Raw genomic sequence first — 27427 nt, 5'->3', positions numbered from 1 at the left:
TATACATAATATATGGCCTATCAAAGGTTCAGATTCGCTTTGAATCCATTTAACTATTGTGAGCGAAGAAAGTAATTCGTTCAAGTGCTCAAGTATATCAAGCATTTTCAGTGCTTAGGTTTTACTGTATTCAATTATAACTATATATTTTATACTTGTTTCATTTTGACATTATCAAAAAAAAGCAGTAACAATTTAAAATTATTTAATTTTTTATTACATATTTATGTAAATAGGCAGAAAACTTAATTATATAATTTTAAAATAAAATGAGGCAAAGAGCTTATATAAGCTATGTCATCAATTTCTAAAATTTATTATAATAAAATATTTGATTTTGTCAAATTGAGGTAGCCTATTGAAATAAGTATTGCCGAAAACCATATAATTTTAATGAAATTGCAAGCTACTTTAATCACATTATTTATATACTGTAGCCACCGTTGTGCCAGTAAAGTTATCGATCATTGCCCCATTTCGCTCACGTACATGTAAACCGTCGGAAATTGATAAAATATTACTCATTTAAACGTTGAAAAATGCAAATAATCGAAGCCCAACATGTTGCGTATCATTTTCCGCAACCATACCCATACGTTATTCTACTTTACTGTTATTATTATTATTATTACATAGACGTTTAGCATGAAATTTAAATTAGACCCATCAGAGAACGTGTTTCCTATATATATAATATTTTTTTATACATTTTTTATTTTTACGTTTGCATATAAAAAAAGAATACCTAATGGTAGCTCGCATAAAGTTTTAAACTTTACGATCGCGTTTAGTGATCCAGAAAATTCTGGATGGATTTTATTACGCTGCACGCGTCATTATAAAATCATTAAATTATTATTCAACAATTAACGATGCTGCATAGTTTGCGTACATCAAAGGGGGCGACGTAGACGTGTATGTTTTTTTTTGTATGTGTTGTTTAAGTTAGTCGTTGTACAACGAATCTTATCTAGTACAGAGAAGAGCGTGGCGTTGATGCAACAGATACAACCCCTGCCATTGTACGGATGTCATGGGGGTTAATTGAAATACATCCAGATGTTACCCACAATGAGGGTAATGCAATTGTGTGGAGATTTTGGTTGACAGAAGATGAAAGAGGAAAAACAAACAATTTCTGGTGTGCGGAATGTAGTACAAAGGATAGTTCGTTCAATTGTCGATGTGAATCATTTATTTGTTGAGATTTGTATAGGGTGTTTTTATACATTTGTTGTGTACAAATTAGATAGGAACATGTCTGGTGTATTTGAGTGATTAATTATGTAAGAAGTTAAACGCCAGAAATCACTACGATGAGTTTTTATCTTTTAAATTTATTTACACTATTATTTACTGAACTATTTATTAAATAAATAAACAAAATGTAGTAAACTATTATTTTATTTTATAAAAAATAGAAGTACAGAAATTCCTTTTATAGTGCGACTTTGATCATTCGGGACAAACTAATTTCTAAAAAAATAAATGACAAAATTATTTTGTTTACTTATATTATGGGCGACGAATAGCCGAATGGTTAAGTCACTCTAGCCACGATTTCTTGGGCGCCGGTTCGAATCCTGTTCAAGCCAGGCCCTTTGTGAGCCCTGTCGATGCTTGCAGCAATAGGGCCATCGTTCATCACAGATGGACACTCAAATGAATGAGGTTCATATGGACCTTCAGCCAAGTCGATGGACAATGACAGTGTTAAGGATAGCAAAAGATTCACAGTCAAAGGAAATAATGGAATCGCAGTGCATCAATATAACAAATTAAAAATTATAAAAAAAATCATCATAGATGATTACCTACCTAAAGATTACCTACCTAATCTCAACCGCGATCTTAAATTTACTCAATGTTCACATTGATGAACAGATTGTGAATAAAATTATACGACATAAAAAAACTTATATTATCAATATGTACTTAATGAGGAGAGTTTAAGTATAGAAGCACAAAAACAGACATTTTTTTTTTTTTTCATTTTGTCGATTAGTCCGATTTCAAACAATTTGGTATATTAGCGGAATGCAAGTATAATATTTTGAGAAATGTATTACGTATACATAATGTACTTTATTATTGTAAAATTTAGTAAATACTATCATACAAAATAATTTAAAAAGCTGAGCATTTTTCCATCTTTATTTCAATCTTGATTTCTATTACTAAGTATTAAAATCAGATTAATCTCTTATATAAAAATACATATAATACAATTCAATTAGTACTAAATTGAGGTAAAGACAACTTTATAGTTTATCCAAAAAAACAAATTTACAAAACTGATAATGTTATGAAAAACTGTTCTGGTACGAAAGAAAAATATGTAAATTGTCTTTAATTGAATGAAAAATGTAAAGAAGGTCACATTAATTATATATATAGAAGAAACAAAAAACTTTTATAAATAAATTAAGCAATGTTTTTCTAATAATTAGAAGTTTAAATATGTGTTTTTGAATAAGTTTCGTTTTTTATATTATCAAGTGATGCTTGCGTATCGTAATATACATTTACATTTATACATTTATTTTTTAAATACATTATCTGTATTTTTAAAAGTATTTATTTTCAACCTAAGTCTTTAATCCAATTTCTTTTTTATAACGTTCTTAAATCATTTATATAATTTTGTATATTCTTTTATACGAGTATTGTGAAGCGTACAATGTAAAAATTGCAGCTGTCAGTTCAATTTCACTGTCATCGAACAATAATAAATAAGTTGGTGACAGACATTTAAATCTGATATTTCACATAGTTTAGATGTAACATTCACATAACTCTACATCTATTTTTTGTATTATAGTTAAAGTACTTATTATTCAAATTACATTTCTCGAATATTTTTTTCTGTACGTGATTAATTTATACATTGACCTACATCGTTATAGGGCATTAGGATAAATCCTATAAATGTATCGCGATTTGGGTCTATTACGCTTCCTACATATTTAGCAATTTGATGAAATTAAGACCTCTCGTAATGGCATTTTAACAACTTAATCACACGGCTTTCCGATAGTATGTCAGCGATACACAATATAAAGGGCCAATTAGGCTCGGCGGGAGCCAATAAAAGATTTTCATTGTGTATTTAATTGGCCCTTCCTGTTTTATATGTAATATCTATCATTAAACCAGATTCAGTTAATGTAATAATAAATTATGCGGAAATTATATATTACAATTAAACTGCTTGGGCAAATATGGGCGGCTATTGATTCAATACTAATTTGTTTGAATATATTTAACTGCTGTTCACTGCACATACACATATATATAGAGAGATGGATAGAATGAGAGAGTTAGAGAGAAATAGATTCCAATATTGTCGGCACTCGCATGTGCGCACATCCATATAGAAGCACACGCTGCCCATTGTATGACCACAATTCAATATAGAAACTATTCCCATTTTCAACAAACCGCTAAAACAAAAACAATTCCCCCATGTCCATTTTAATTAAAACCTATTTTCCGATATAACGTTCATGTGTAGAAAAAATAGTCCACGTAATAATTCTATACAATCATACGAATTGTAGTTATTAATACCTATTATATAAACGATAACTTCGTTAATCCGAATTTATTGCATAAAGTACTTGCAGATTAAACTATAAATATTACTGAACATTAACTATATCTCAAAACTATTCAAAGTTAAAGCTAGTTTATATAGCAATTCTTTATTTTCTTTATTTATATTCAGTTCAGTTTTGTCTGGAATGCTGCTCAATTACTGCATTGTTCGGACTATAGGAGGCTATTTATGGGGCTTTTTTTTTCCGATCATATTTTACTACTAAAATATGAGATAACAATTTAAACCTACTTATATAAACAATTCATGTAAGATAATGTGTAGCATACATGTGTTTTCTGATTCCACAAAATGCATATATTTCGGATAAATAAATTATACATAGATTATCAAAAGCACAATATGCGAATACAGATAATATTTTTTTAAAGACATTTCTCAAAGACATTGTGTGTCACAAAAAAATACAAAAAGTATGGTTATGTTTATTATATATAATATTTATGCAATATAATTTGGTTATGTCTATGTTATATACAGTCTACATTAATTAATGCTAATACTAATAGTCTAAAACTATAGTAGAACTTGTTAAACGACTTTTTTATCCGGGTCAGATAGCGATAGACGATGCGATTTTTGCAAATATGTGGAGTGTCTTACATGGTACCATTACATGATCTTACATATATATTTTGTGACGTTGGACCATGTTTGCCTCTCGTCCGCAAATGGTTAATATAATTATACAAAGTATGATTTGTTTCCAAACACCATTTACATCAAATCTACATTATATGGACACAAAAGTTTGCTCTAAATTTTAAATTTTACGCTTTGAATTTTGTATAAGTAATATAAATAATAATATTTCTGAATTTAAGTGTTACCGTAGTACAATATAAAAGTAGGTTGATTAATTTTAAGATAAATTATCTCCATCCGTGAAATGCAAATGTTTTAATTTTCTTTTAACTCACCTCGTGGGGGTTTTGTATGAGAAAGTGTATTTGCATTTGAATTGATTATTCAATTTAGCCAGACCGACGAAGCTGAGAGAGATGCAGAGCGAAAGAGGATCCTCGCCTCAATGCGGGCAGTATACAATTTTAAATGTAATATTTTCCGGTGCGCAATTAATCACCTGGTCAGGTATTAATCAAGAAAAGTGTGTGAGAAAAAAAAATAATAAAAAAAAAAGAAAGAAAGGAGGCGGAGGTATGAAATTCATAGCGGCAACGTCTGCCCACCTGGTGCTCCTTCAGCCTCTCGATATTCTCTTTCTACTCTACTCCACTCCGCTCCTTTTAACCGTGCGATATATTTCACCTCCGCGTCTCCTTCTTCTTCTCTTCCGACACAATAAATCCCTCACCCTTCTCGATTGATTGACCTTCTAGCGATGATAACGTATATCGGCCATAAGGGCTCACAAGGGGTTACGTAGACTGGCGCCATATGAAATTGGATATCAATATCATCTCGCGCCGGAGCCATCAGATGATTGCCGAAACTTAATATTATTAAATGTCCCTGCAATATGTCGCGCCACTAAATGAACACATATCAGTTCCAAATTGCAATTAGAGAGATGATCTTTAATTTCCGCCGCCAAAACACCCATTTACCATCCGCAAAGCTCGTTCCAGAAACTTCAGAACGAAAATCACACTTCTGCACAGCTCTCTCTCTCACACATATTTGGCCCTTCGCTTCTGGTAATTTGTTTCAAAAAGTAAATATTTAAATGAAGTTGCGTTTTGGTTCGCTTTCATGCGAGCTCCGTGGAGCCCATTTCGTATTCCGAGGCTAAAAGAATAAAACATCAAAATGGGCTCTCGCTGCAACAAAAAAAAAAGGGAAGAGAGAAAAGGCGAATAAATAAAACATGTGACAAACACAAACATTTCAAAGTAAAAGTTTCGCTCATTGTTTCCGCATGATATTTTCCTCCTCTTTTTTTTGTGCCTCTCTCGTTCGAACTTAAATATGGGTCCGAGGGAGAGAGTAAATAAATTCGCCCTACGTGCAAACACACACACATTCTCTTTGTGTATTTTTTCTGTGGTTTTGTTGTTGGACTTCTCTATCATTTTCGTTTAATCCTGAATTTTTATTTTTAATATGCATTGCGAACTTTTAACGCCGTTTCAATGAACTCTAATTAGAATGGTAGTATAATGACGAGCGTGGGATGTTAAGGGTAGGGATGGGGCGGCATGCTGAAATGTTGGTTGCGGTGGGTGCGACCCTTTCCGTATTACAATTGTACTACAAGTGTTACCCTTAAACTCTTTGAGATTCCTCGATGTTAGAGAGTTAGATCTTGCTTTGCACTGCCTTTGGAAACTAATTAACGAACTTCGTGCAACTATACTAACCGAACAACCGCAACTGCTAATTATTTGTCTTTCAATTTGATAATTACAGAATTCAGAGAACGTTTAAAAATTTGCCCGCGTTATCTAAATTACTGCAACTGATTGCAGGCATAATTAACTCCAAGAACTAGAATTAATTTCGGTAGTTTCTGTATATTTTGATTATTAATATTATTCAAGATAAATCATTACAGAAAGTTGCTTTTATTATAATTATCAACCACTTTATGATCTATAATATGATGCGACTATTTACACAATGTTTGTCGCGAATAAATAGCGGATGGGTAATGAATAAACCTATTGCCAATTTAATACAAATTTAATATAATATAGAAATTAATGTACCCCTCAAATACACAGATACACGTGGTGGATGATCGAATAATATAAATGTTTAATTGATATATCCACTATCCTAATTTTTCAAAATTTAATGTTGCTTATGCAACGCAAAACACTGTCAATTTTTGACAGACTAGAAACGTATAAAATTGAAACGATTTGGTTCTGGCTAAATGAGCTCAAGCTCACATGTACGCCACCCCTTAAAAAATAACACCATGTATATGTATCTACATTTAATAAATAATTTTGAAATTGAAATTGACTATTTGATTAAATAAGACAGAAATGCGATTTACTATTGAAGTATTGTAAAAAAAATGTTATTAAAACAATCTATACTATTTTTGTTTTCCAGTTGTAAATATTTATAGTGGAGGTCAGTAATCTGCAGCTCACTAGCCACAAGAGCCTGTATAAGTCTTTCAGTACTTATACAGCCGCAATGGTTCTGAATTAAAAATGAAATCGTTGTTATTAGAAAATGAAGCAGTTTCATTTAAAAAAAAATATTAAAAGAAATGTTTTTATGACCCTCCGGCACTTTTTAAATTGTTATGAGGAGTACGTATGGCTTAGACCAGTGAATCCTAAATAGAAGCGCAGCGAAAATTGAAGAAAAACTACTATCAACAAAAAAATCGCTCTGAGATAGACCAAAGTTTTGACTTGGGGTGCCGTTGTCTGATATATTAGGGGTGCCGGAAACCGGAAAAGTTTGGAAACTCTTGGCTTATACCATTAAACCGGTGATGATAATTATTGCAATATCAAAAGAAGGGCTCAACCGGGATTTGAACCCGGGACCTCTCGCACCCAAAGCGAGAATCATACCCCTAGACCATTGAGCCGATAGTGATTATTATCGCCACCGTTTGAAGCTCCCCGGATCCCCTCTCCTATCTTTTTTGTAAACATGAAAAGAAGCGCTCAAAAAGTATATTTGTGGCTCTCGAATGTAGGATATGTTTGGCTCAAAAGTTTGCCGACTTCTGCTTTAGAAAATGTTCTTGACCACTAAGTGCTTTAGTAGTGTTTAGACATGACTCTTGTAGTAAGTAATCTGATATCTACTAAAGTACAGTTTTAGTTTCGTACAGTCAAACAACCAAGTAATATCCGCAATACACATTGTTTGAGTGGCTATACTGTTTGACTGTAGATAATGCCATCATCATGTAATTATTCCAATCAAACAAATTTTATAATTTCTTATTTATTTATTTACTAATTTTGATTGACATTTTCGAAATAATATTTCTATTCCTTCTTTGTTTTCTTATATTTCATATTCCATAATGTGATTCATGTCTGTGCCTATATGTGATTACAGAATACAATCATCGCCGCGATTTCAGAAATAAAAAGTAATGCAACAATAATATTATATGATATGTGACATTACACATGTCTACCAAGGAGTATCAACTTGATTACCATGAAGTCTAGTGACATTGAAACTGACATATACAATAGCACAATGTGCGATGTTCACATTGATACGTATTTCTCTCATTTATGTCACATATCAAGCATAGAGTGGAAGTAACATAAAGATAATAAATTGTACTTATAAATGATTGATATCTGATCGTAATTACTCAGTAAGACTACTAAGATGATTTATTTCTATAATTATCTCTATCTATAGTACGTTAATTATTGAGCAACAATAGAATGATTTATGAGTAATTACGATGTCTTCATTATCTCTTTCTATAAGAGCATTAAGATTTATTCGTAAATGTATTATAGACATTCCCATTAAATCCTTCGTTTATTTTCTGTTGATGTACCATCGATGGATGTACGATACGTGACGGCTAAAATGTTTAGAATTAAACGGGATCATTTTCTGGACACAATGAGCTAAATTGATGACACTGTTCGCTTTTGTCCACGCACAAACAAACGATAACGTAAATCAAAAGAATTGCCGTTTACGCTGAAGTGAATACCTACTCCAAGTCTCCGCTATATTTTATATCAGATATCCTGTATATATATAAATGTATATGTGTATGTGTGAGTTTGTATGTATATATATAAAGGGGGAATTTAAGCCGCACCACGCAGCAGGCGAACCACTCTTTTTCCTCCTTTTTCTTGTGACATGTTAGTTTACCATCCGCATCAGTTGGCACGGCAGAAGGACCGCTGTGCAGCGTACCAAGCGTTGTATAAAATTGTGATTTAATTGTTCGTGAGACCGAAAACCTTCTGCAAATGCTTCCACCTTTCTTAATTGCGCTCCGAGCGATGGTCAGGCATGCAAACATCAACTGGCAGGTACCTTCATACAACGTAAATAGTTGTTTGCCATTGTCTTCGATGCTATTATTGCGAAAAGCAAAGAATTAATTTTTGCTGAAATTATAAGGTATTCAGAGATAGGAAACATAAATAATATTTCTGTATACAAGAAGAAGAATAGTATCGATTAATAACTTGAAAATGGCTTTTCCGCGATGGCCGTTCTCCAAGTGATGAATCTAAGTATCTTATTCAGTCGAGAGTGGCTGGATTATAACTTTCCACGGATTTAACCGGAAAGGTAACAGCGGCGGGCGGCATTATCTATTATCTAAATAATACACATTTTGAAGTATGGGAATTAAGGACAATTGCGAAGACAAAGCGTTTGCTCTTCCACGTGAATGGGAATTAGAGAACAAATAGAAATAAAATAAACACTTAGCAAGTTTGAAAGTAATTACACGGCATATAATTGTTAGAAAATTACAGAAGTTGGGCGAGCAATCGGTGGATTAGAGGGAACACGAACAGAAACAAACGAATACATTCCCATGTAATTTCCAGCTGTAATTTTACAAAAGTGAACGACCCCCGCACGACGAGTACCAGAAACAACATCAACATGCTAAATTCAATATCATTAAAATACAATCAATAGGTGCAGGGATTATTATAGTCATTTGCTCGGCTACTTCTTTCGAACGAGACCATTTCAAATGCACGACTGTAGTTACATCGATTTCCAGTGCAGATAATATTTCATCATTTAAAAAGAAATTGTACATGCACCACCATGTTACTTATATTCTGCATGTCCAATTTAATTATTTCGTACAATTCTGCATATTTATTCCAACTATGATTACAGAAAAGTCTTACAAAATTTTGTGATAAAATTTTTAGAAAAAAATAATATAAATCGATTTATCTGTTTTTATTATTATTGCAACAATGAATTACATAATGTAAAAAAAAACGCTGCGAACTGTTGTTGACTTACATATTGTTTTAAAGTAAATATAAGTAATAATTACAATTAAATGAAATTAGATTCAGTCTATGCACATTCAGTATATTGCACCTTTATAAGTACATTGGCTGATCGCTTAACGAACAGTTCGGACTACTAACAAATCGGATATCGAACAACATTGCATTCGGACAAAATGTTCGGATAACGAACAACTTACTTATTTAAATTACTATTTTTTTTGTATAATAATATTATTTCTTTGTATTCCCAATATTTTGTTAAGCAATACTTTCTATACTTTATTAATTCACCTTGACCATTAAAAAGTATTCAGTACGTTGGCAATAAATTTTTCCATTTGGCCGTAGGCTTAACTCCATTGGGGCTTAATCATTGTGGCTTTATCAATGGCGCGCATATTGGGGTCCTGAGTCTGAGTAATTATTAGATAATCCAAAAATGCAATAAAAACTTTTATTGCTCATTGTTCCAATAATCCAAGAAAATCCTAATAATTATTCTATACCCTTTTAAAATTAAATATACATACATCTAAAATATAATTTCAGTGAAAAAAGCATCCAGAGTTCAAACTAGTAGGGTTTCAATTTAGGACGAATATTTAGGTGCATTTCAAATATATTTATCTATTTGCTGATTTCATTTTTCTAATTGTCTTTAATAATATGAATTATATCAAAAGGGTTGAAAATATTTCTTTTTTTATCGAAAGATATGATTTTAATAACAAAATAAATTGTTAGCTATCCAGTGGAACCTCGCTTAACGAGCAAAATGAATTTTAAGAAAAATGACTCGCTTAACGAGCGACGTTTCGCATAACGAGTGACGATGAGAAGAGAAGTCTACGAGTAAAAATCCGGAAATTTTGGAACAGATTAAACTGGTTAAGCGACGTTCCACTGTATTTTATAGAATATGGAATAAATTTGTAATTATTATGAATTTAAACCTTCTGTTCAATGATTTAACTGTAATTTACTGATACACTTACGTTTTATTAAACATCTATAGTCTTCTGAGAATTAATTGTTGTTTCTGATCTATTATCAACACACATTGATAAATTGTTACTTGATTAATATAAGTGGTTACAAAGATTTTTATAAGAAAATAATCCCTGTTACTTTTTCTGTGTTGTAAATATATATGTAACAAATGTTCGGTCATTGTTAGAGTACAATGAAAGAAGTTCATAAACAATGGACTGTTTTGGAAAGCATTCGCAGACAAATAAATATAAAAGAGGAAGTAAATTATGAACAATTTGTATCTACAATTTGCGTAAAGTGGAAATAAAGTAGTGAACCGAAAATAAGGGGATCGCGCGTATAGTTTGGAGAAGTTACTCGGTGACGACAATAGTCCCTTTCTTATATTAAGCCATAAAAGCATCATAAAACAAATATGTGGCGGGTTCTTAAGACCAAATGCTGCGATAATAGGGAACATCCCAGATATATATAGAATATACGTCTAAATAACGTAATATACTTTTTTTTTACAGAACTTTTGACCTCGCACGTTCTAATAAGACAATTAAATTTAATGAAGAAAAAATATATTTATATTGTTCAAATACAATATTATATGAAAATCTATTAAATTCATCTATTTTCATATTATAATTCACGGAAAATAGTAGAAAAATTAAACTGAAATAAATGGATTTTTTTTAGTTTAATTTTGGACAAAATCATTTCAAAATAAAGTATTATTCATATATAATTGTTTTTCTTGGGAAATAACTTTCTTCAATTTTTTATTATAACAATAATTTGATTATAATAATTTATATCCTTTCTGATTTGTGCAACAAAAAAAATATGATGCAAATTAACTTTCCATTTCCAAACAAATAATCCAATTATTCTAAACTTTCACACTGAGTGATCTTGTGAAATCAGGGAATTAAATAGATGTAAGATAAATCGTCGATTGTATCTAATTGTTACTGCCTACTGCAAGTGAAAGGACGATTTGTGTATAGCATTATTATTGATTATGTACCGATATTAGTGGAAATTGACTTTATTCACGCCATGGGGCTTTTCATGAATATTACGAAAATAAATCAATGCGGCACTCAGTAAGAACGTTTGTTATATAAAATAGGTTATCGATGTGTTTGCTTTCCTTTGCAATTGCACATTTATATTCAGAATAGTAATAGCACTATTTATTATCTGAGAAGTAGATAAAAGGTCTCAATTATAAATCATTAAATGAAATCAAGGAAAGCTCTAGGTGGCCTCTTTAAAAGTTTTAATGGACTAAAAAAACAATAATATCTTAATGTAAATCTAATATCAACTAATAATTAATTTACGTTCTACATTGTCAAATGTGTTCAATCCACTACATTAATATTAAAATTTAAACAAATAGTACCTCGCATAGTTCGGATTCGCTAAATTTTATAACAATAATTTTAATTGACAAAATAATAAAAAAAAATTTCTTTTAAATTAAAATTTAAAAATATAAATAAGAACAGTTAATTATTTTAAAAAGTTATGCTGTATGATTTTTTTTAATAATGCCAAATTTAATTGCTGAAGGTTTTGAAATTGAACACGAATGAATGAATGAATTGTGTAACCCAAAATATAATCAAAAAAGTAATTCGGGTCGCTTTGTCTGTTCCTTCGAGGGAGAGAATGTTTGTCGGCGGTGCCGGGATGTCAGAAAATTTGTGTGGATGCATAAATTATAATTATAATAGGTAATCTAATAATGGCAGAGTAATGGGAAATGCGGGACATATTGTTAAACGAAGCATTGCTTGGAATAATTGATTTTACCGCCGTAGAGAAAATGTTATTTCGCATTTGCCTAATCCCATTGAAGATATTACCTTACCTTATTGACATGTCCCCCCTCCTTTTATATGTATATATATAAGACTTTACCCTCAGACCATCTTAACCCCCCCTGGTTAATATTAATGAGACTCGCCGAAGTCATACTAAAGCAAAAACAACGGAACGGATTATTTGGGGATTAGACTCAGTCACCACAGAGTGCCTTTGCTGTCTCAATACTACCTACTATTCTGCCTATAAGAAGACACGAAAATCTTCCCTCTACGACATATGCAAATTAATTGCACTATTGGATTTTGTGATTTGATGAAAATCTTGTTAAAGTGAACAAAACGTAATTTATGTAATTCTACTATTCAATAGTACTAGACAATGTAATAAGTAGTTATTATTAAATTTACTATATTAAACATTCTTATTTTAATTATTTTCAGATGATACCACGCCTAGGACTTCGTGAGAACGATGCATTTTACAATCGTTCCTTTGCTTGCACTTTTTTTAAGAGTTGCTCACGCTGTAGATCCATGTAAGTATAAAAGTTAATAAAAAATCAAAAATTATGGGATTAACAACATACAATTAGTGTTATATTATTAACTGAAAATTATTAAATGATTTATGCAATTGAATAGTAAAATAATTTTGTTGCTTGAATTTTATAAATAAGAAAATAAAAAAATTGTCGTTTTTTTGTATGTGCATTAAATTTAAGTTTTTCAAACTTTCAAACTATTCAAGTTTAATCTGATATATAAATACTTTGTTAGACATTTTTGTATACAAGAATAACAGATAGAATAAAGTAAAAAAAAGTATAAAAAATGCTTTCAATTACTTTTCATTGATAATTAAAAAAAAAAGGATTTTTGACGTTATTTCAAAACAAAAAATAGTACAAAAACAATATATAAATATAATATATAAAACAAATAAAAATATATAATATATAGTTAGTGGTAAATTGACTTTAAAATTAATTATTTTTGGCACTATTACTTTGTTAAATTCTATCATATTATGAAAGTGAATATTAATGAAGAATATAAAATTATTAAACAAGTTATAAAGCAACAGCTTCTATTTAAATATATGAGATAGTATATGTAAAGAAAAATTCTAAAGTGGCGTCTACATTTAATTTGTAGTTATTTGCTATATTATCATATGCTAACAAAGATATACCCAACAGAAGCCATGTTGAAAATGAAAAATATTGCACAATAAAATGAAATAAAAGATGTGCATTTTCTGTGTTGAAATTATCAAATATTCTATATACATAAGATATTCTTTTCGCTATCTGGATTTGAAGACAGAACACATATATGTTTATTTTTCCAATCTGAAAAGTAATATATAGGAATGAATCCATGCAAAACGAGGGGAGAGACACAATAAAAACTTATCTAACAAACCAATGATGAGATGAATATATTCCTTGTTGGGCGGAGGGCGAGGTGAATGGGCACTCGGCATCCCCTAATATTCATAAGATGTTGTTGTTATGAAACTTTCCATGTTCCTTATCTTCCATAATATTTCTATAAACGTATGCTCGCTCGCCTCTCCTTCCTGCTCCGTTTCTCCTTAATTTTAAAGCAAAATTTCGGCATTGAAAGGGAGATGAAAACACATGCGATTCATTTAATAAAGCCCAATGGGACAAAAGAAAACGAGCCGTATTAAAAGTTTTCCCCAGGAATAAGCAGATTGGATTGCGAAATTGCAGACACGGAGCGAATGGAGAGGAACGGAATTGATTATCGAGTGGGGTAAACAACGTTTTAAGAAACGAATCTCCTTAAATACATCATTTTCTTTTCAGAATCGTTTACATTTCTATAAAAAAAATGAAATATTTCTTATTGAAAATGATTTATAATAAGATATAGCTAATAAGTACATCAGGAAATTAACAAATCCAATAGATTTTAGGTAGAACTGCATTATAGAAACTTTCTGTAACACAATATATTGTATATAACCGCATACTTTGCATACTTGAAGTTTTGAAGTTCTAGATTAGTGTCAAACTGGTTACCCGCACTATACGAGATATTTCGGTAAATGAAAAAGTATAATTATTGATTATAAAATTCACAAATAAACTTTTATAACTAAAATACTTTTTTTTGCTGAAAATTCTGTTTTACAGATAAATGTATTTTCAGATAAAAAAAGGGACGAAAGGAAACAAAAATCGCGTCCATAAAATAAATCCGGAGGATAAATCTCCGGCGTAAATCGGCCGGGATAAATGCATAAACGAAAAAATTAAAATAATTCAGCGATTGTATTTAGGCCGAACGGCAGCACAATGGGCTAAATACATAATGTATTAGAGATTGCACCCTGCCCGAAATGAACAATAGCAATAAGCCGATAAAATGAAATACTGCTCGAACGGCCGTTTGTAGTATTTCGCAAACAAACCGTCTTTTATACTTCGCATCGGGAAGATTTATAAAGCCATCAGCCATTATATTTCTTTTAAGCCATTCAATGGAATTGAAACCTGAATCACAAAAAAAAAACAACAACAAGCAGAGTACAGAAGTGAGTGGAAAGTGAATAAAAAGTTGGATGTATAAATCACACAACTTTATAGCCAATTATACTTTATAGCAATGCAACATATCATTGTGGGGAAGTTTACGTATTTTCTTTAGAAATAAGATTTACATTCGTTTATATATGTTCTTTGTTTATTTTTTTTAATGTGAAATAAACTTAGGTCAAATTTGTATTTAAAGAAAAGAAACATGTCTGGGGTTCATTGTGGCGCAAGAAGTTATCAGAGAAGATCCAAGGATAATCTAGTTGAAATGTTACAAGAAGTTCTTGAAAGTTTAATCATTTCGAGGATGGCTTGTAATGATGGGTTATGCTCGACGCTATGCGGCACCTCGTATTGACTTGACTTCGGGGCATCATTACGTAAGCGCAGCTCAGTTGACCACGTAACTATGTAAAAACATTACAAAATATCTTGCACTACTTCAATTTAATTCCTCGAGGACTGCATATAAATATATTTTATAACCACTGCGGTCACAATGAAAACTTGCGATTTAAAGTGCAAAAAGTATGTTTACATCACGTTAGATATGAAATGATCATCGATAATGTGTTTACAGAAGTTGCAGCAGCCCTTGGCAAAAGTCAGTTTCGCAAGTGTATTTATAAGGGGAGGCTGGGAATGGTGCAACGCCTGACCGAGCGGAGGCTCCTTTCCCGAAGTTTTAACATTTTTATAGGTCGTTAGAAGGAGATCGCGGGATTTCTGCTTAACATTTTGTGCAACATGGATACGAAACGCGCTCGCAATGTTTGCAAGTCAGATTACGACGGAATTTTAAAACTGGGAATTATATATATATAGATATTCTCAGCGGCAAATATTGTTCTGGAAAAATAACAATATTTAAATCGGATTTCCTACGAGGAAACAAAACAAATAATGGAAATGAAACGGAAATTTTAACAAGCAAGTAAGGTACAGACATTTCTGCTGAAAACTTTTCTTTTTCCTGTGCGGACATTAACATAATAAGATATTGATGTGATATTTCAGGGCTTTAAAGTTTTATTGTGTTATTTCCCAAATTTCACAAAGTAATTTTATAAGATATACAGTAATTCTTTTTAGTTCTTTAAGTTGAAGTAATGCCATAGTCTGCGTTAATAGAAAACTTTATACGCTATGCGTGGTATGAAACCTTAATATAACTGATTTCACTAATAATCAAACTGAAGAGGCAAATTCAAATCCATCAATTAATTCTTTATTTATTTTTTTAATGATAATATTAAGATACTGTAATCAAATACTCTCTGCTACCTTATATATCACACACACAGCATTACAACTTTTTTTTTTAAATTTGAATTATAGAAATGCAACTATCGTGCTAAATATGAAGTATTCATTTTTTATTTAAAATTAACTTATAAGTAAAAGTCTAGTCTTAACAGATTAAGAGGGATACTTGTATTATTCCAGTTGTTATAGTTATTATCTGTTAAATATAGCATATATAACAGTTCTATCAACGATTACTGTCAGAAAACTATATGATTAATGTATGATATTCAATCAAAACAAAGTAGGCATCATTATAAATTATCAACAATCAAAGTTGCGTCAAACGTAAAAGTCTATAATCATCTTAAATTATTGTGAATATAAATTAAGCTTATTTTCTGATTGATGTTCGAATTTCAATTCGAATTGCACCATGTTTAAGTACTTACTATAAAAGAGTGTATTCTATCTTTGTACATCATTAGAAGAAGCCATATTGACGTATTGCTTGGAATGTTTTAATAGAATGTAGAAATGATTGATAAAAAGTATTATTCAGAGCATTTCCATTGTTTTCGAAGGAAGTTTGACAGTTGGACACTCGTGACACCAGACGTAAAAATCTATAATCATCTTAAATTATTGTATAAATTAAGCTTATTTTCTGATTGATGTTCGAATTGCACCATGTTTTATAAATGTTTAAGTACTATAAAAGAGTGTGTTCCATTTTATATAACAGTTGAAGAAGCAACTTGTTTGGAATTTTAATGTAGAAATTATTGATAAAAAGTATCAAGAAATAAGAAATATGTTCTCTATTTTATTGGTCAAAGTAAGAAATTTTATCCTCGTAACTATTTTTTTCCAAACACGGGAAAAAAAATTATTTTAACTTTCGTAATATTAATATATCTTTGTCAGATATGTTAATACAAATTTAATCTATGAAATTTTTAGTTTATAAATAAATTAATTGAATATAAAATTTAATAAGATCCGATTTTCCCAACACTCGTGTTATTTTTATCGCATATAAAGAGAAGAGAATATAACCCACTTCTTTTTTCATTTTTATTACGTTATGTGGGTATTATCCATATGGAATGTGTTCATAACATAAAGGGACAATTAAGTGAAAATAATGCACCGTCTTTTTTAATGACCCAAATGGTGAATTATTGGACGATTCAGAGATGGTTGTTTACTATATATCTACATATACATATTATTCAGCAGTAGTAGGAGTAAAAATCAATTATACCAAAGTTGTGCGGTAGTAAATAATCCGTGCGGAGCCGCTCCTTCCCTGTAAGCTAATTTACGCCCGTTCGTACATATTGAATCATGGGGAAATTAAAAAGTCGATACACACACACAAAACAACATTTTCAGGGCTCCGTGACTCAGACAAAAAATGTTGATTCCTTTACGCCACCATCCCTGAAATTGTATTTCCATAACGGTAAACATAATCAAAAACGTTATATATTAAAAAAAAGCGAACCTAGAAGTTTCCGTATCCGAGGAAAGTTAATTAAGCCGAAGTTATTCATGAAATATGATGATAGAACGGGCTTTTGTAGATTTATTTTTAGTTACATTTTGATTGGGAATTCTCGATGTAATTATGGAGTTCTTTTTAAGCTTCCAATATGTAAGCAGATTAATTAAAGAGGAATTTCCTTGATGCTCTCAAATACAGATATAACGAGAAAGCAGACTCTTCTTCATAATTTATATATTACCATTGTAGTTTATAATATTTTTATTCTATGTAATACAAAATCAGGTATTTTATGAAATACCTGTTTTCGGTAGTTAATTTGTATAATATTGAGATTATTTGATGCTTCAATTAGATATTCTATACATTATCATATAATATAAAGTAAGAAGTAAATATATGCAGGTTGAAAAATTGCATCCGTTATTTCATGTAATAACTAAATTTTTCATAGTCTTACTGGTAACAAACAAATGAAAGTAATTTTGCATGAGTTTGTGTTATGGAACGGGGCTGTTGGTTTATTGATTTTCATTATAACAACATTTTTCATCCAATTTCACCTTTGCAAGTGCAGCCGAACCGTAAATTTGTTATCCTATTTACAGATTTATTGTTTACTTAACTAGCCGTGCACCCATGAATGCGTTACATAATTCCGCATATTTATTTATCGAATATATAGCTAAATTTAAAAAAAAAATGTATGTGCGCCGGATTCGAAAACTTTTGTTTGCTGTTGATTGATACAAATTACTGATGAAATTGTCGAAACAGTTTTTTCGCATGTTTTTTCTGACAAACAATTTTTCTTTGTTTCACAAGTGAATGGAGATTTATTTACATTCGGTACAATATACGGGCAATCGTCCAACATTCTTGATAAATTTAAACAAATTTTAGATATTTTAGAAATATATATATAAAAAACGTTATTACATGAAGATTAAAAAACGATTAGCATAGTTTATTATAATAAAGTTTAATTATTTAACAGTAATTAACTTAATGTTGTGTACAATTGCAATCAAAATGTTGTTATTAAATTTTACAAACATTTTGATAATTTAGTAAAAAAATAATTAATTATATTTATAAAAAAAATACATAAAAATAAAATATTATTTAGAACTATTGCAAAAGAACTAAATTGACTACAGAATTTTCCGTTCTTACAAAAAATAAATTTGTAATAGAAATTACACAGATGAATCGAACAAAATTAAAATTATCTAAAATATTTATTTTAAAAATTAGTAAATAAACTTATTTACTAATGTTATTTTTGTTTGGTGGTGGATTCTCAGCGGCCGGAAAACGCAATCACGACTGTATGTTATTACTATCAAGCTTTTTTTTTTTAAATGCTTTGCACGTCTCTAACGTACATGATTACAGCTTGAACTTGATTCTGATCTGAGCAACACGAAATCAATATAGCGCAAATAGTCCGTACCAAACATATTTCCAGATTCTAACCATATTGGCTTTAATAAAATCACATTTTATATTTATGGCAAATTTTATTGAAAACGGTTATTGTTCGTATTTTTAAGCTTCACAGATCAACGATGGTCAGAAACCCCGAAGGGAATCAAATTGATGTTGTACGTGGTTGGTCTGTAAGATCTTTTAATCAACATTTTACAACTCATTTAATAAAAATAGTTGATTTGGAAATATTAATAATTGGAAATGTATATTACATTCTATTTTCGGCTTTTTCAGGAATTATAAATTCAAGAAAAAATCCACTGAAAATCTACTTAAAACTATTCTTGGTACAAAATAGCTATTGAACTTTTTTTTTATAATTTTCAGCTCTTGACATAAAAAAATAATAAAAAAATGTTTCTTATAATTATTTTTCATTCATATAATAATTATTTAAGTTATACATAACTATTTTAGTTTATAAAATTTAAAAATCTGTAGTCCAATTATTTTTTTAAAATTTTATTTTATTTCTCCCTCCGTTCCAAAATAAGTACCCACTTTCATAAATAGGATATGCAATGGAATAACGAGTATTTTCACAACTAAATTATAATATAAAATGAAAAACATTTGAAAATTAACACTTATAAATAACATTTAACAAATTAGTGACTATAAACGGTCAAGTTTCTGACGTGCTGACAATGTTCCCTGCAAACGCAGTTTGTCCTCGCTCATGTGAGGAATCTTGTAATCGTTGCCTCCTTTATGAAACATGGTCAATTCCATATACTAATGCATTGTAATGCACGTTAAAGAAACCCAAATAAAGCGGGGTTGTTTGATAAATCAGTCTTATATTCCACCCATTTTCAATACTACCGAGAACAACTTTCTCATCATTAACACTGGATTTTGATTGGCATCTACTACCAATAGGCCATTTTTCTTTTATTGCGGGAATTCATTTATCTGTAATTGTTCGAATCTAGACTTTTTGGGTAGTTTTTGCAATGACGATCATAATAATTAACCTTAAACTAATTGTCAGCTAGTAAGAAACCAAACTAACAATTGTTGTATATAAATGTACATTTATTGTAATAAATATATGTCATTCTCATTATAAATTTATGTTACAATCTACTTTTTTCCTAGCGCAATGTATTGCACCGCTGGGTATGGAGAACGGAGCCATACGTGATGATGATATATCGGCTAGCTCCTCGTTCGAGAACGGAAATGTTGGACCGCAGCATGGACGGTGAGTACCAGCAGGACTGGTTGAAATTTCGCTAAATATTTAAAGTTCATTTCGGGGTGAGAGAGAGATAGAGAAGGATAACGAAGGTTGGTTTCAAAATAAACACGGGAGTGGAGTTTGGGGTGGGCACGAGCCGCCAATTAATTAGAGATAATCTCGCATGGCAATCTGCCCGCGAATCTTGTAGTGCCCGTTTTAAAAATACCCAACAGAGACTCCGGTCTATAAATACGGTCTACAGCCACGACGCAGAGAGAGACGGAGAGTTAATGTATGAAAGAGAGTGTATGTGATAGAGAGAGAGAGAGAGGACTAACAGACGTGCCCTTCTGCTCGTTGAGGGGGCAAAAAGTTGTTAATTTTAATTGTAAAATAACACGGGATATTGTTTTTCAGCGTGAGGACGGAGCGGAACGGCGGAGCGTGGTGTCCCCAGAAACAGGCAACAACGGAACCGGAAGAGTGGCTGCAGATCGACTTGAAGACGGCGCACGTGATCACATCGGTCGGCACGCAGGGAAGGTTTGGGAACGGCCAGGGGGTCGAATTCGCCGAAGCGTACATGCTCGAGTATTGGAGGCCCCGATTGAACAAATGGATCAAATATCATAATTATAAAGGGGAAGAGGTAATTATACCATATTTAATTAAATGCGGTGGTTCCACTTCACGGGGATGGAGAGAACTTTACTTTCCGGAGAAAAGGGTTTTTAGTTTTTGCCTCGAGGGCAAAGTTATCCGACACCATTACGGCGCCAGGGGGGAAACGCTGAAATAATGAACGAAAAGTATAGTTGATTTGATTGAAATTCGGTATTCCTAATGAGCAAACAAATTTCCAGACATCATTTATTTTAACTGATATATTATAATGCAATTCTCCTATCGACCTAAAGATAAATTCAAGTAATCATACATCATAAGTCAGTTAAAGTTACAAATACACTTTTTGTATTTAAGTTTACTATTATAAAAAAAATAAGAATATTATTTATTAATAATAATAATGTTTATTGCATCAATCGTTCAACAAAATAACATATACAGTAATAAAAAACAAACTAAATATTTTTTTATTGATTCCATTTCTTACCAAATTGTAAATAAATATTTAAAATGGAAATAGCGTTGATTCAGTATTAAAAATTATATAATTTATACTAGATTATAAAATGAATACATTAATGGTGTACAAACTATGTGCATCACAATAAGCACTCATATAACGTACATCCATTATATGTACCTTCGATAATACGTACATGGTTATTTTTCTCAATATACGGTAAATATTACGCTGACTAAATACTTGATATATTTACATCTGTTGATAGCACTTTAACGACTCTTGATTTTCAACTTCCACTTATCTGTCTGTCCACCAGTCTTCTTCTGTCTCTCTTATTCTCAGTTCCTGCTTGTTTGTTTCTCTTTTATTTCTATTTCCTGTCGTGTATGTTTGAAGATTTGTTTTGAGTGCCGTTCTTCCGGCATTCTTTGCATGTGATTATACCATCTTCGCTGATGAGTTCATGCGTCATCCATTAATGTATGAGTAGTTCACATAACATAATTTCTTGGATCCTCTCATTGGTAAATTAACCTTATTTATTTATCTACAACCTGTATCAAGACTTATATGGGTAAACTTAATATTATAATATGTTTCCATATTTCATTTCAATATTACAATACATTTTATGATTGGATGTTGTTCTTATCCAAAACATGATTTTCTAATAAATATATAAATTAGTATATAACAATTAGTTTTTACTTTGAATTAATTATTGACACATTGTGTTATATATTTAAATAATTTACGTTATTTTTGCAAAACGAATATCAGTTCTATATTACATTCCAGTTGCAATATCAATCATATGAGAGCAGCTGCCAGGTTTCAGACATCGCTAACCTTTCAGGCAATGTATACGAAAAAAACCAATGAAAATATTGTGGTTTGCTTCGGACAATCCGCTTAAAGGCTTACACCGTGCGGTAAAGAAAACGGAGATACTCCCAGGAAACCACTTTTTTGTGTCCCATGTCAGTCAAATCGATATTTCAATATCTATAAAAAAAATATATCAACTATTTTCTGTCTTTTGCAATAACTTTTTAGTTTATATCAAATTTTATTTTGAATAATGTTACATTTACGAAAATACCTAATATTTTTGAAAACATTGGTAATATTAACAATTTGCTATTAAAACATTCTACAACATTTTATATAATATTAGGTTTTGTTAAATGATGTGTGAAAATGCGAGGGGATATTTTTGTGATTATTATGTATAAATTGTATATAATATAGAATTGTCAACATGTGCACAGTTAATTAGATATACAGGTGTGCCGTATTCTCCCCCATTTTTGGTGAATGTAAATGTAAATTAAGTATACATTACACCCATGTTTTTATGTTAAACTTTATAACATTCCTTTAGGACAAGGCAAGTATTGATTACAACTCTAAAAATAACTGAAAATAATTTCTGGAAGTTCGTGAAACGCAAAGTATGAATTGTCTAGTTATTAGTAAAAGTCATGGTCACATTTGCTTGTAGCATGCATAATATTCCTAATGTACTGCAAAAAATAATTATCTGAAAGTTTAATAGTGGTGTGTAGAGTAAATTTGTTTGGGCCTGGAATAATTGGAATAGGGCTCCCCCCGTCCGCTGCGCTGCACATTTCATCACGCCACCATTAATGACCCTTGTTGACCCTTTCATTAAAACCGAAGCAAATGCAATGCAAACTTTCGGTTTCTGTTCGAGCATTGAAATACATGGCGCTTTCGGGGGAGTCTCCTAAATACGAAAGTGGGAAAACTCCTCTCTGGGGGTGGAGAAACCAAGCGAAGGAAAAAAAATGTATATATAGAAACGAGGCCGAAATCGATTAGTACGTTAGTATATAACCACATTGTATCGTACACAGCGAAGGGCGAGTGAAGGATGGAAAACGTAGAGGCTATGAAATATGAGCGAAAAGGTAAAAAAGGGGGCGCCAAATAGGCGAGCAGCAGTTACGTGACTTCAGGAAATTAGAATGCTTGCATGAGATTCATTACTACCACCCAATGATGTAGATAACAATTACAGCCGAACCTCGTATATCTAAATAATATATTCGTATTATAAATTAAAATATATAATAAAAACGAGAGTGAAAGAAATAAATAAATGTGTGTGTGTTGAGACTAAAGCGGAATTTTCATTATTCATACTCAGTAAATCGCAAATGCAAGTTTATATCAAAAAAAGTCTTGTTCTTATACATTCGTCTGCGAAGTAATATTTTACCTTTTATCGCTGCAAACAAACGAAAGAAGAAAAGTGCAGCGGGATATAAAATAATAAAGCAATTTTATGCTCAATGATTATCTTAACAATAAATAAGAAAATCCCAACATTTTTCTTTAATACACATAATAAACAACGTAAATTGGAAAAGGGATAAGATTTTAACACGAATGATCGATATATAATACTATTTGTTTATTAATAACCTTTGTAATCGATTAAATCCAATACCAATTATATAATAGTTTTTATATATTATAGGAAAGTAAGTCTTCTTATATCATTATATTTCATCAGAGAATTTCATTGTGGTTTACATTAAGCGAATAGACTATCCCAGATAATTTTGTAATTGTTAGGTATAAGCATTTCGTAATCCAAATCTTAACACCTAATTAAACTTGTAAACTGAATCTGAATCACAAATAATTTAATAGCAAAAACTTATAACGTAATAATCTGTATCAGGAAAATATATATGTGTTTTTCTAATGAAGAAATGCTAAGAAAGTATAATATATTACTAGCGTTAGTTAACTGATTCAATATAAAGCAGTTCCACAATATTAATTAATTTGAATCATTCGTGGCAATTAAGTTTTAAGTCCAATCAGCGTGAATTGAAATTCTTTGGATTCTTGGAATGCTTCAAGTTCATTAGCCCGGGATTTGGCTAGATTCTATTTACCGAAGAAAATTACATTTTCTTACCGTCGTGTTATCAAACTTGGGGAATAGTAAAAATAATCCTGCGGAGAGATGAAAAACGAAAGGAAGCGCAGCCCGATGCAATAAAACTCAATACATTTCACGTATTCTCTTCTGGGACTGAATCTGAGATTATGGGCATTCTGCTCATCCGGACTTGTTGATAGCATTTCCTTTTATACGTGATATAACTCTGCGCTAGTTTTATGGCTTATTGCGCTGTGTTTGTTCATACTGTATACACACGATGTTATATATCGGGAAATTGATTTCGCTTTCCCAGATTTTATTAAATCTAATTGATAATGAAAAAGGATCAATTTGTTTGCGATGCGTGTATCTCAATTTTCGTTTTTATTTCAGGTAATAAAGGCGAACACAAACACGTACTTGGAGGCAAAGAAAACGTTGGATCCTCCGATATGGGCCAGCAAAATTCGATTCTACCCGTACAGTTATCATCAAAGAACTGTATGCATGAGAGTGGAGCTCTACGGTTGCAAATGGACGGACGGCATCGTGAGCTATTCAATGCCCCAAGGGGATAAGAGAGGGTCAAATTGGGAATTTTATGATTTCGGATATGATGGCCATTGGGATGGACATGACCTGAAGTACGGACTTGGACAATTAATAGATGGGAAGTTCGGGCAAGACAATTTCAAATTGGACTTTTACGATGACCTGCAGACTTGGGTGGGTTGGAAGAATGACAGCAGATCGAACAGGCCAATTGAAATAACGTTCGAGTTCGACAGGATCCGGGAATTTTCCGCCGTGCACATCTATTCGAACAACTTGTTCACGAAAGATGTGCAGGTATTTTCAATGGCTAAAGTTTTGTTTAGCATCGGCGGTAAGGTATTCACGAAAGGTGAACCAATAAGCTATGAATACATCGAGGATAAAATATTCGAGAACTCGCGGAACGTTTCAATTAAGCTGCACCATCGCATCGGGAAGTTCGCGAAGCTTCAACTTTATTTCTCTGCCAAATGGTTGCTAATAAGCGAAATTACGTTTGATTCAATAGTGGCACATGGTAACTTCACCGTTGAATCGGAGCCGACGGATGCACCGAAAGGAGATTTCGATAAAAATAATAGGGAGCACAAGATCGAGATACCAATCCATCAGCACACATTGCAAGATGCTACCTATCTGACGATCATCATTATAACGCTGATCATTCTGATCTTGCTGTGCGCCGTCGCCATTCCTATGATAATCAATCGCTTCAGGAGCAGAAAGTTCTTGCAAAGTCCGAATGCACCGAACATGGGTTTTCCCGCAAACACGTTACCTCGTTTGCAACCTGAATCGATTTTCGGTGGAATGAGCGAAAAGGTCAGTGCCATAGAGGCGTACGGTGTGACTGAAATAGATGATTGCAGAAGTCACGGAACGTTGAAATCTAGCTTAAGATCGACGCTACCGTTGCCTCAAATCGGACACAAGATGTGCGACACTATCGAATATCAAGAACCATATCAGGCAAAGTATGCACCTTACTACAGCTACAGTTCTGTCGTCATGGAGATGCAAAATACTTTAAGCACCAAACGCAATTATGCATCGACGACACCTGTTGGTAAGTGTTTTCGGCTTCGAGCCGGTCGCTGAGGAATTATGAATAACAATTTCGAATTTTAGATGTATACGATTATGCAATACCCGAAGGTGGCACTCTGCCACTCCTCGTTACCGAACCATCCCAATGCAATAAAGATAACGATATTAATACCAAAGCTAGGAGTAGTTATAATAGAGTAAGTTTATATATTCACGACACGTTTGACTTTTTTCAAATTTATTGGAAAACCAGTAGTTAACTAGCATTCGCAATCGAGGATAGGTCCAGTCTGCAAATTAGATATTAAACGAACCTCCTGGGATGCAGAAAATTACAAGATTGTAAACATGTCAACATTTCAGAATTTACGTGCACTAAAATTCAGAAATTTGTACAATTTCAAAATATTTTGGCTGCGCAAACTTGTTGCACACTCTTTCCCAAACATAATTTATGTATTGAACCTTCCTGCATTCACGAACGGATTGCATTGTGTAAAAGCGCAGCAAATATTTATCGATGTACAATGGTTTACAGCTGGCTATATTTCAAACATACTAAAATATCCTTATTTAGTTTAATCAAGATATAGTGCACCTACTGAATGGCCCCCACTTTCATATAAAACTATATTATTTACGATATCTTTTCCTCTTTGATTTATATGTTTGTCTATTGCGCCATTCCAGACTTTAAAATATATACTCGGATTATCCCTGGGGAAGTTACATGCACATGCTTCGAATCCAAGTACACACTACATCATTTTTCATAAATTTCTCACAATTCACCTTCAAATTCTTAGTTATCTTTGTTTAGTTATAATTTAAATATACGTGCGATGAAAAGAAAATTCACATTCTATTGTATGATGCTGCACGTATACATTTTTTATTCTTTACATGTAAAATAAAAATATACATTGAAGTACGAAAAGATGTTTCGTGCTTTTGTAATTAACGTTTGATGATACTTGTATTCACTTGACACGGTTTTGCAAGTACATCAAACTCACCCAGTTATGAGAATTAATTAGAGTGTAGCGAAGCGACGCAAATAGTCGTAATCAACAAACTGAATATCAACTTGAAGGATCATAACTTTATAATATTTATATCGATTATTATTATTGCAGTCTCCAACCGAACAAGAAGCAATAAACGCGTTGAGGAAACGCTTCGAGGAAGTCGTGTTGCCTGAATTTCCACGGCATAGATTAAGGATGTTATCTAAGTTATCTGAAGGAGCATTTGGAACTGTAAATGTTGTCAACTTGCATAATAACATTTTATTAATATTTGAGTTTATAGGTTTATATTGCTCAGGCTGATGGAATCGTCGATCACTCATCGAACCTATCTTTGGGTACGAAGTTAGTGGCAATCAAGTTTTTGGGTGATACTTCAACTCAGAAGGAAAAGTAAGTTTTTTATATTTTTAAAGATGTATAAGTGTA

At 31.6% G+C, this 27427-nt stretch overlaps 1 protein-coding gene and 1 non-coding gene across 3 annotated transcripts in view; one reads left to right on the top strand and one right to left on the bottom strand.

Annotated features, from left to right (window-relative positions):
• Nucleotides 1-27427, top strand: part of LOC108558046 (epithelial discoidin domain-containing receptor 1-like) — a 77149-nt gene that overhangs the window by 48091 nt on the left and 1631 nt on the right. For both annotated transcript variants that reach the window (XM_017914837.1, XM_017914836.1), the window contains exons 2-8: nt 12795-12889; nt 20271-20376; nt 20773-21004; nt 24762-25989; nt 26052-26167; nt 27107-27229; nt 27282-27391. In XM_017914837.1, coding sequence (XP_017770326.1) covers nt 12826-12889; nt 20271-20376; nt 20773-21004; nt 24762-25989; nt 26052-26167; nt 27107-27229; nt 27282-27391 — 1979 coding nt within the window. In that variant the 5' untranslated portion in view covers nt 12795-12825. The remainder of the gene's footprint in view (nt 1-12794; nt 12890-20270; nt 20377-20772; nt 21005-24761; nt 25990-26051; nt 26168-27106; nt 27230-27281; nt 27392-27427) is intronic.
• On the bottom strand, nt 7065-7136 carry Trnap-ugg. Its single transcript has one exon. It is a non-coding gene; the product is annotated as a tRNA-Pro (tRNA).

This window comes from Nicrophorus vespilloides, unplaced genomic scaffold (genome assembly GCF_001412225.1).
Source record: "Nicrophorus vespilloides isolate i.1.1-1 unplaced genomic scaffold, Nicve_v1.0, whole genome shotgun sequence".
Classification (NCBI taxonomy): Eukaryota; Metazoa; Arthropoda; class Insecta; order Coleoptera; family Silphidae; genus Nicrophorus; species Nicrophorus vespilloides.
Note: the sequence above shows the minus strand (reverse complement) of the source record. Positions and strands in the feature narration are given on the sequence as shown.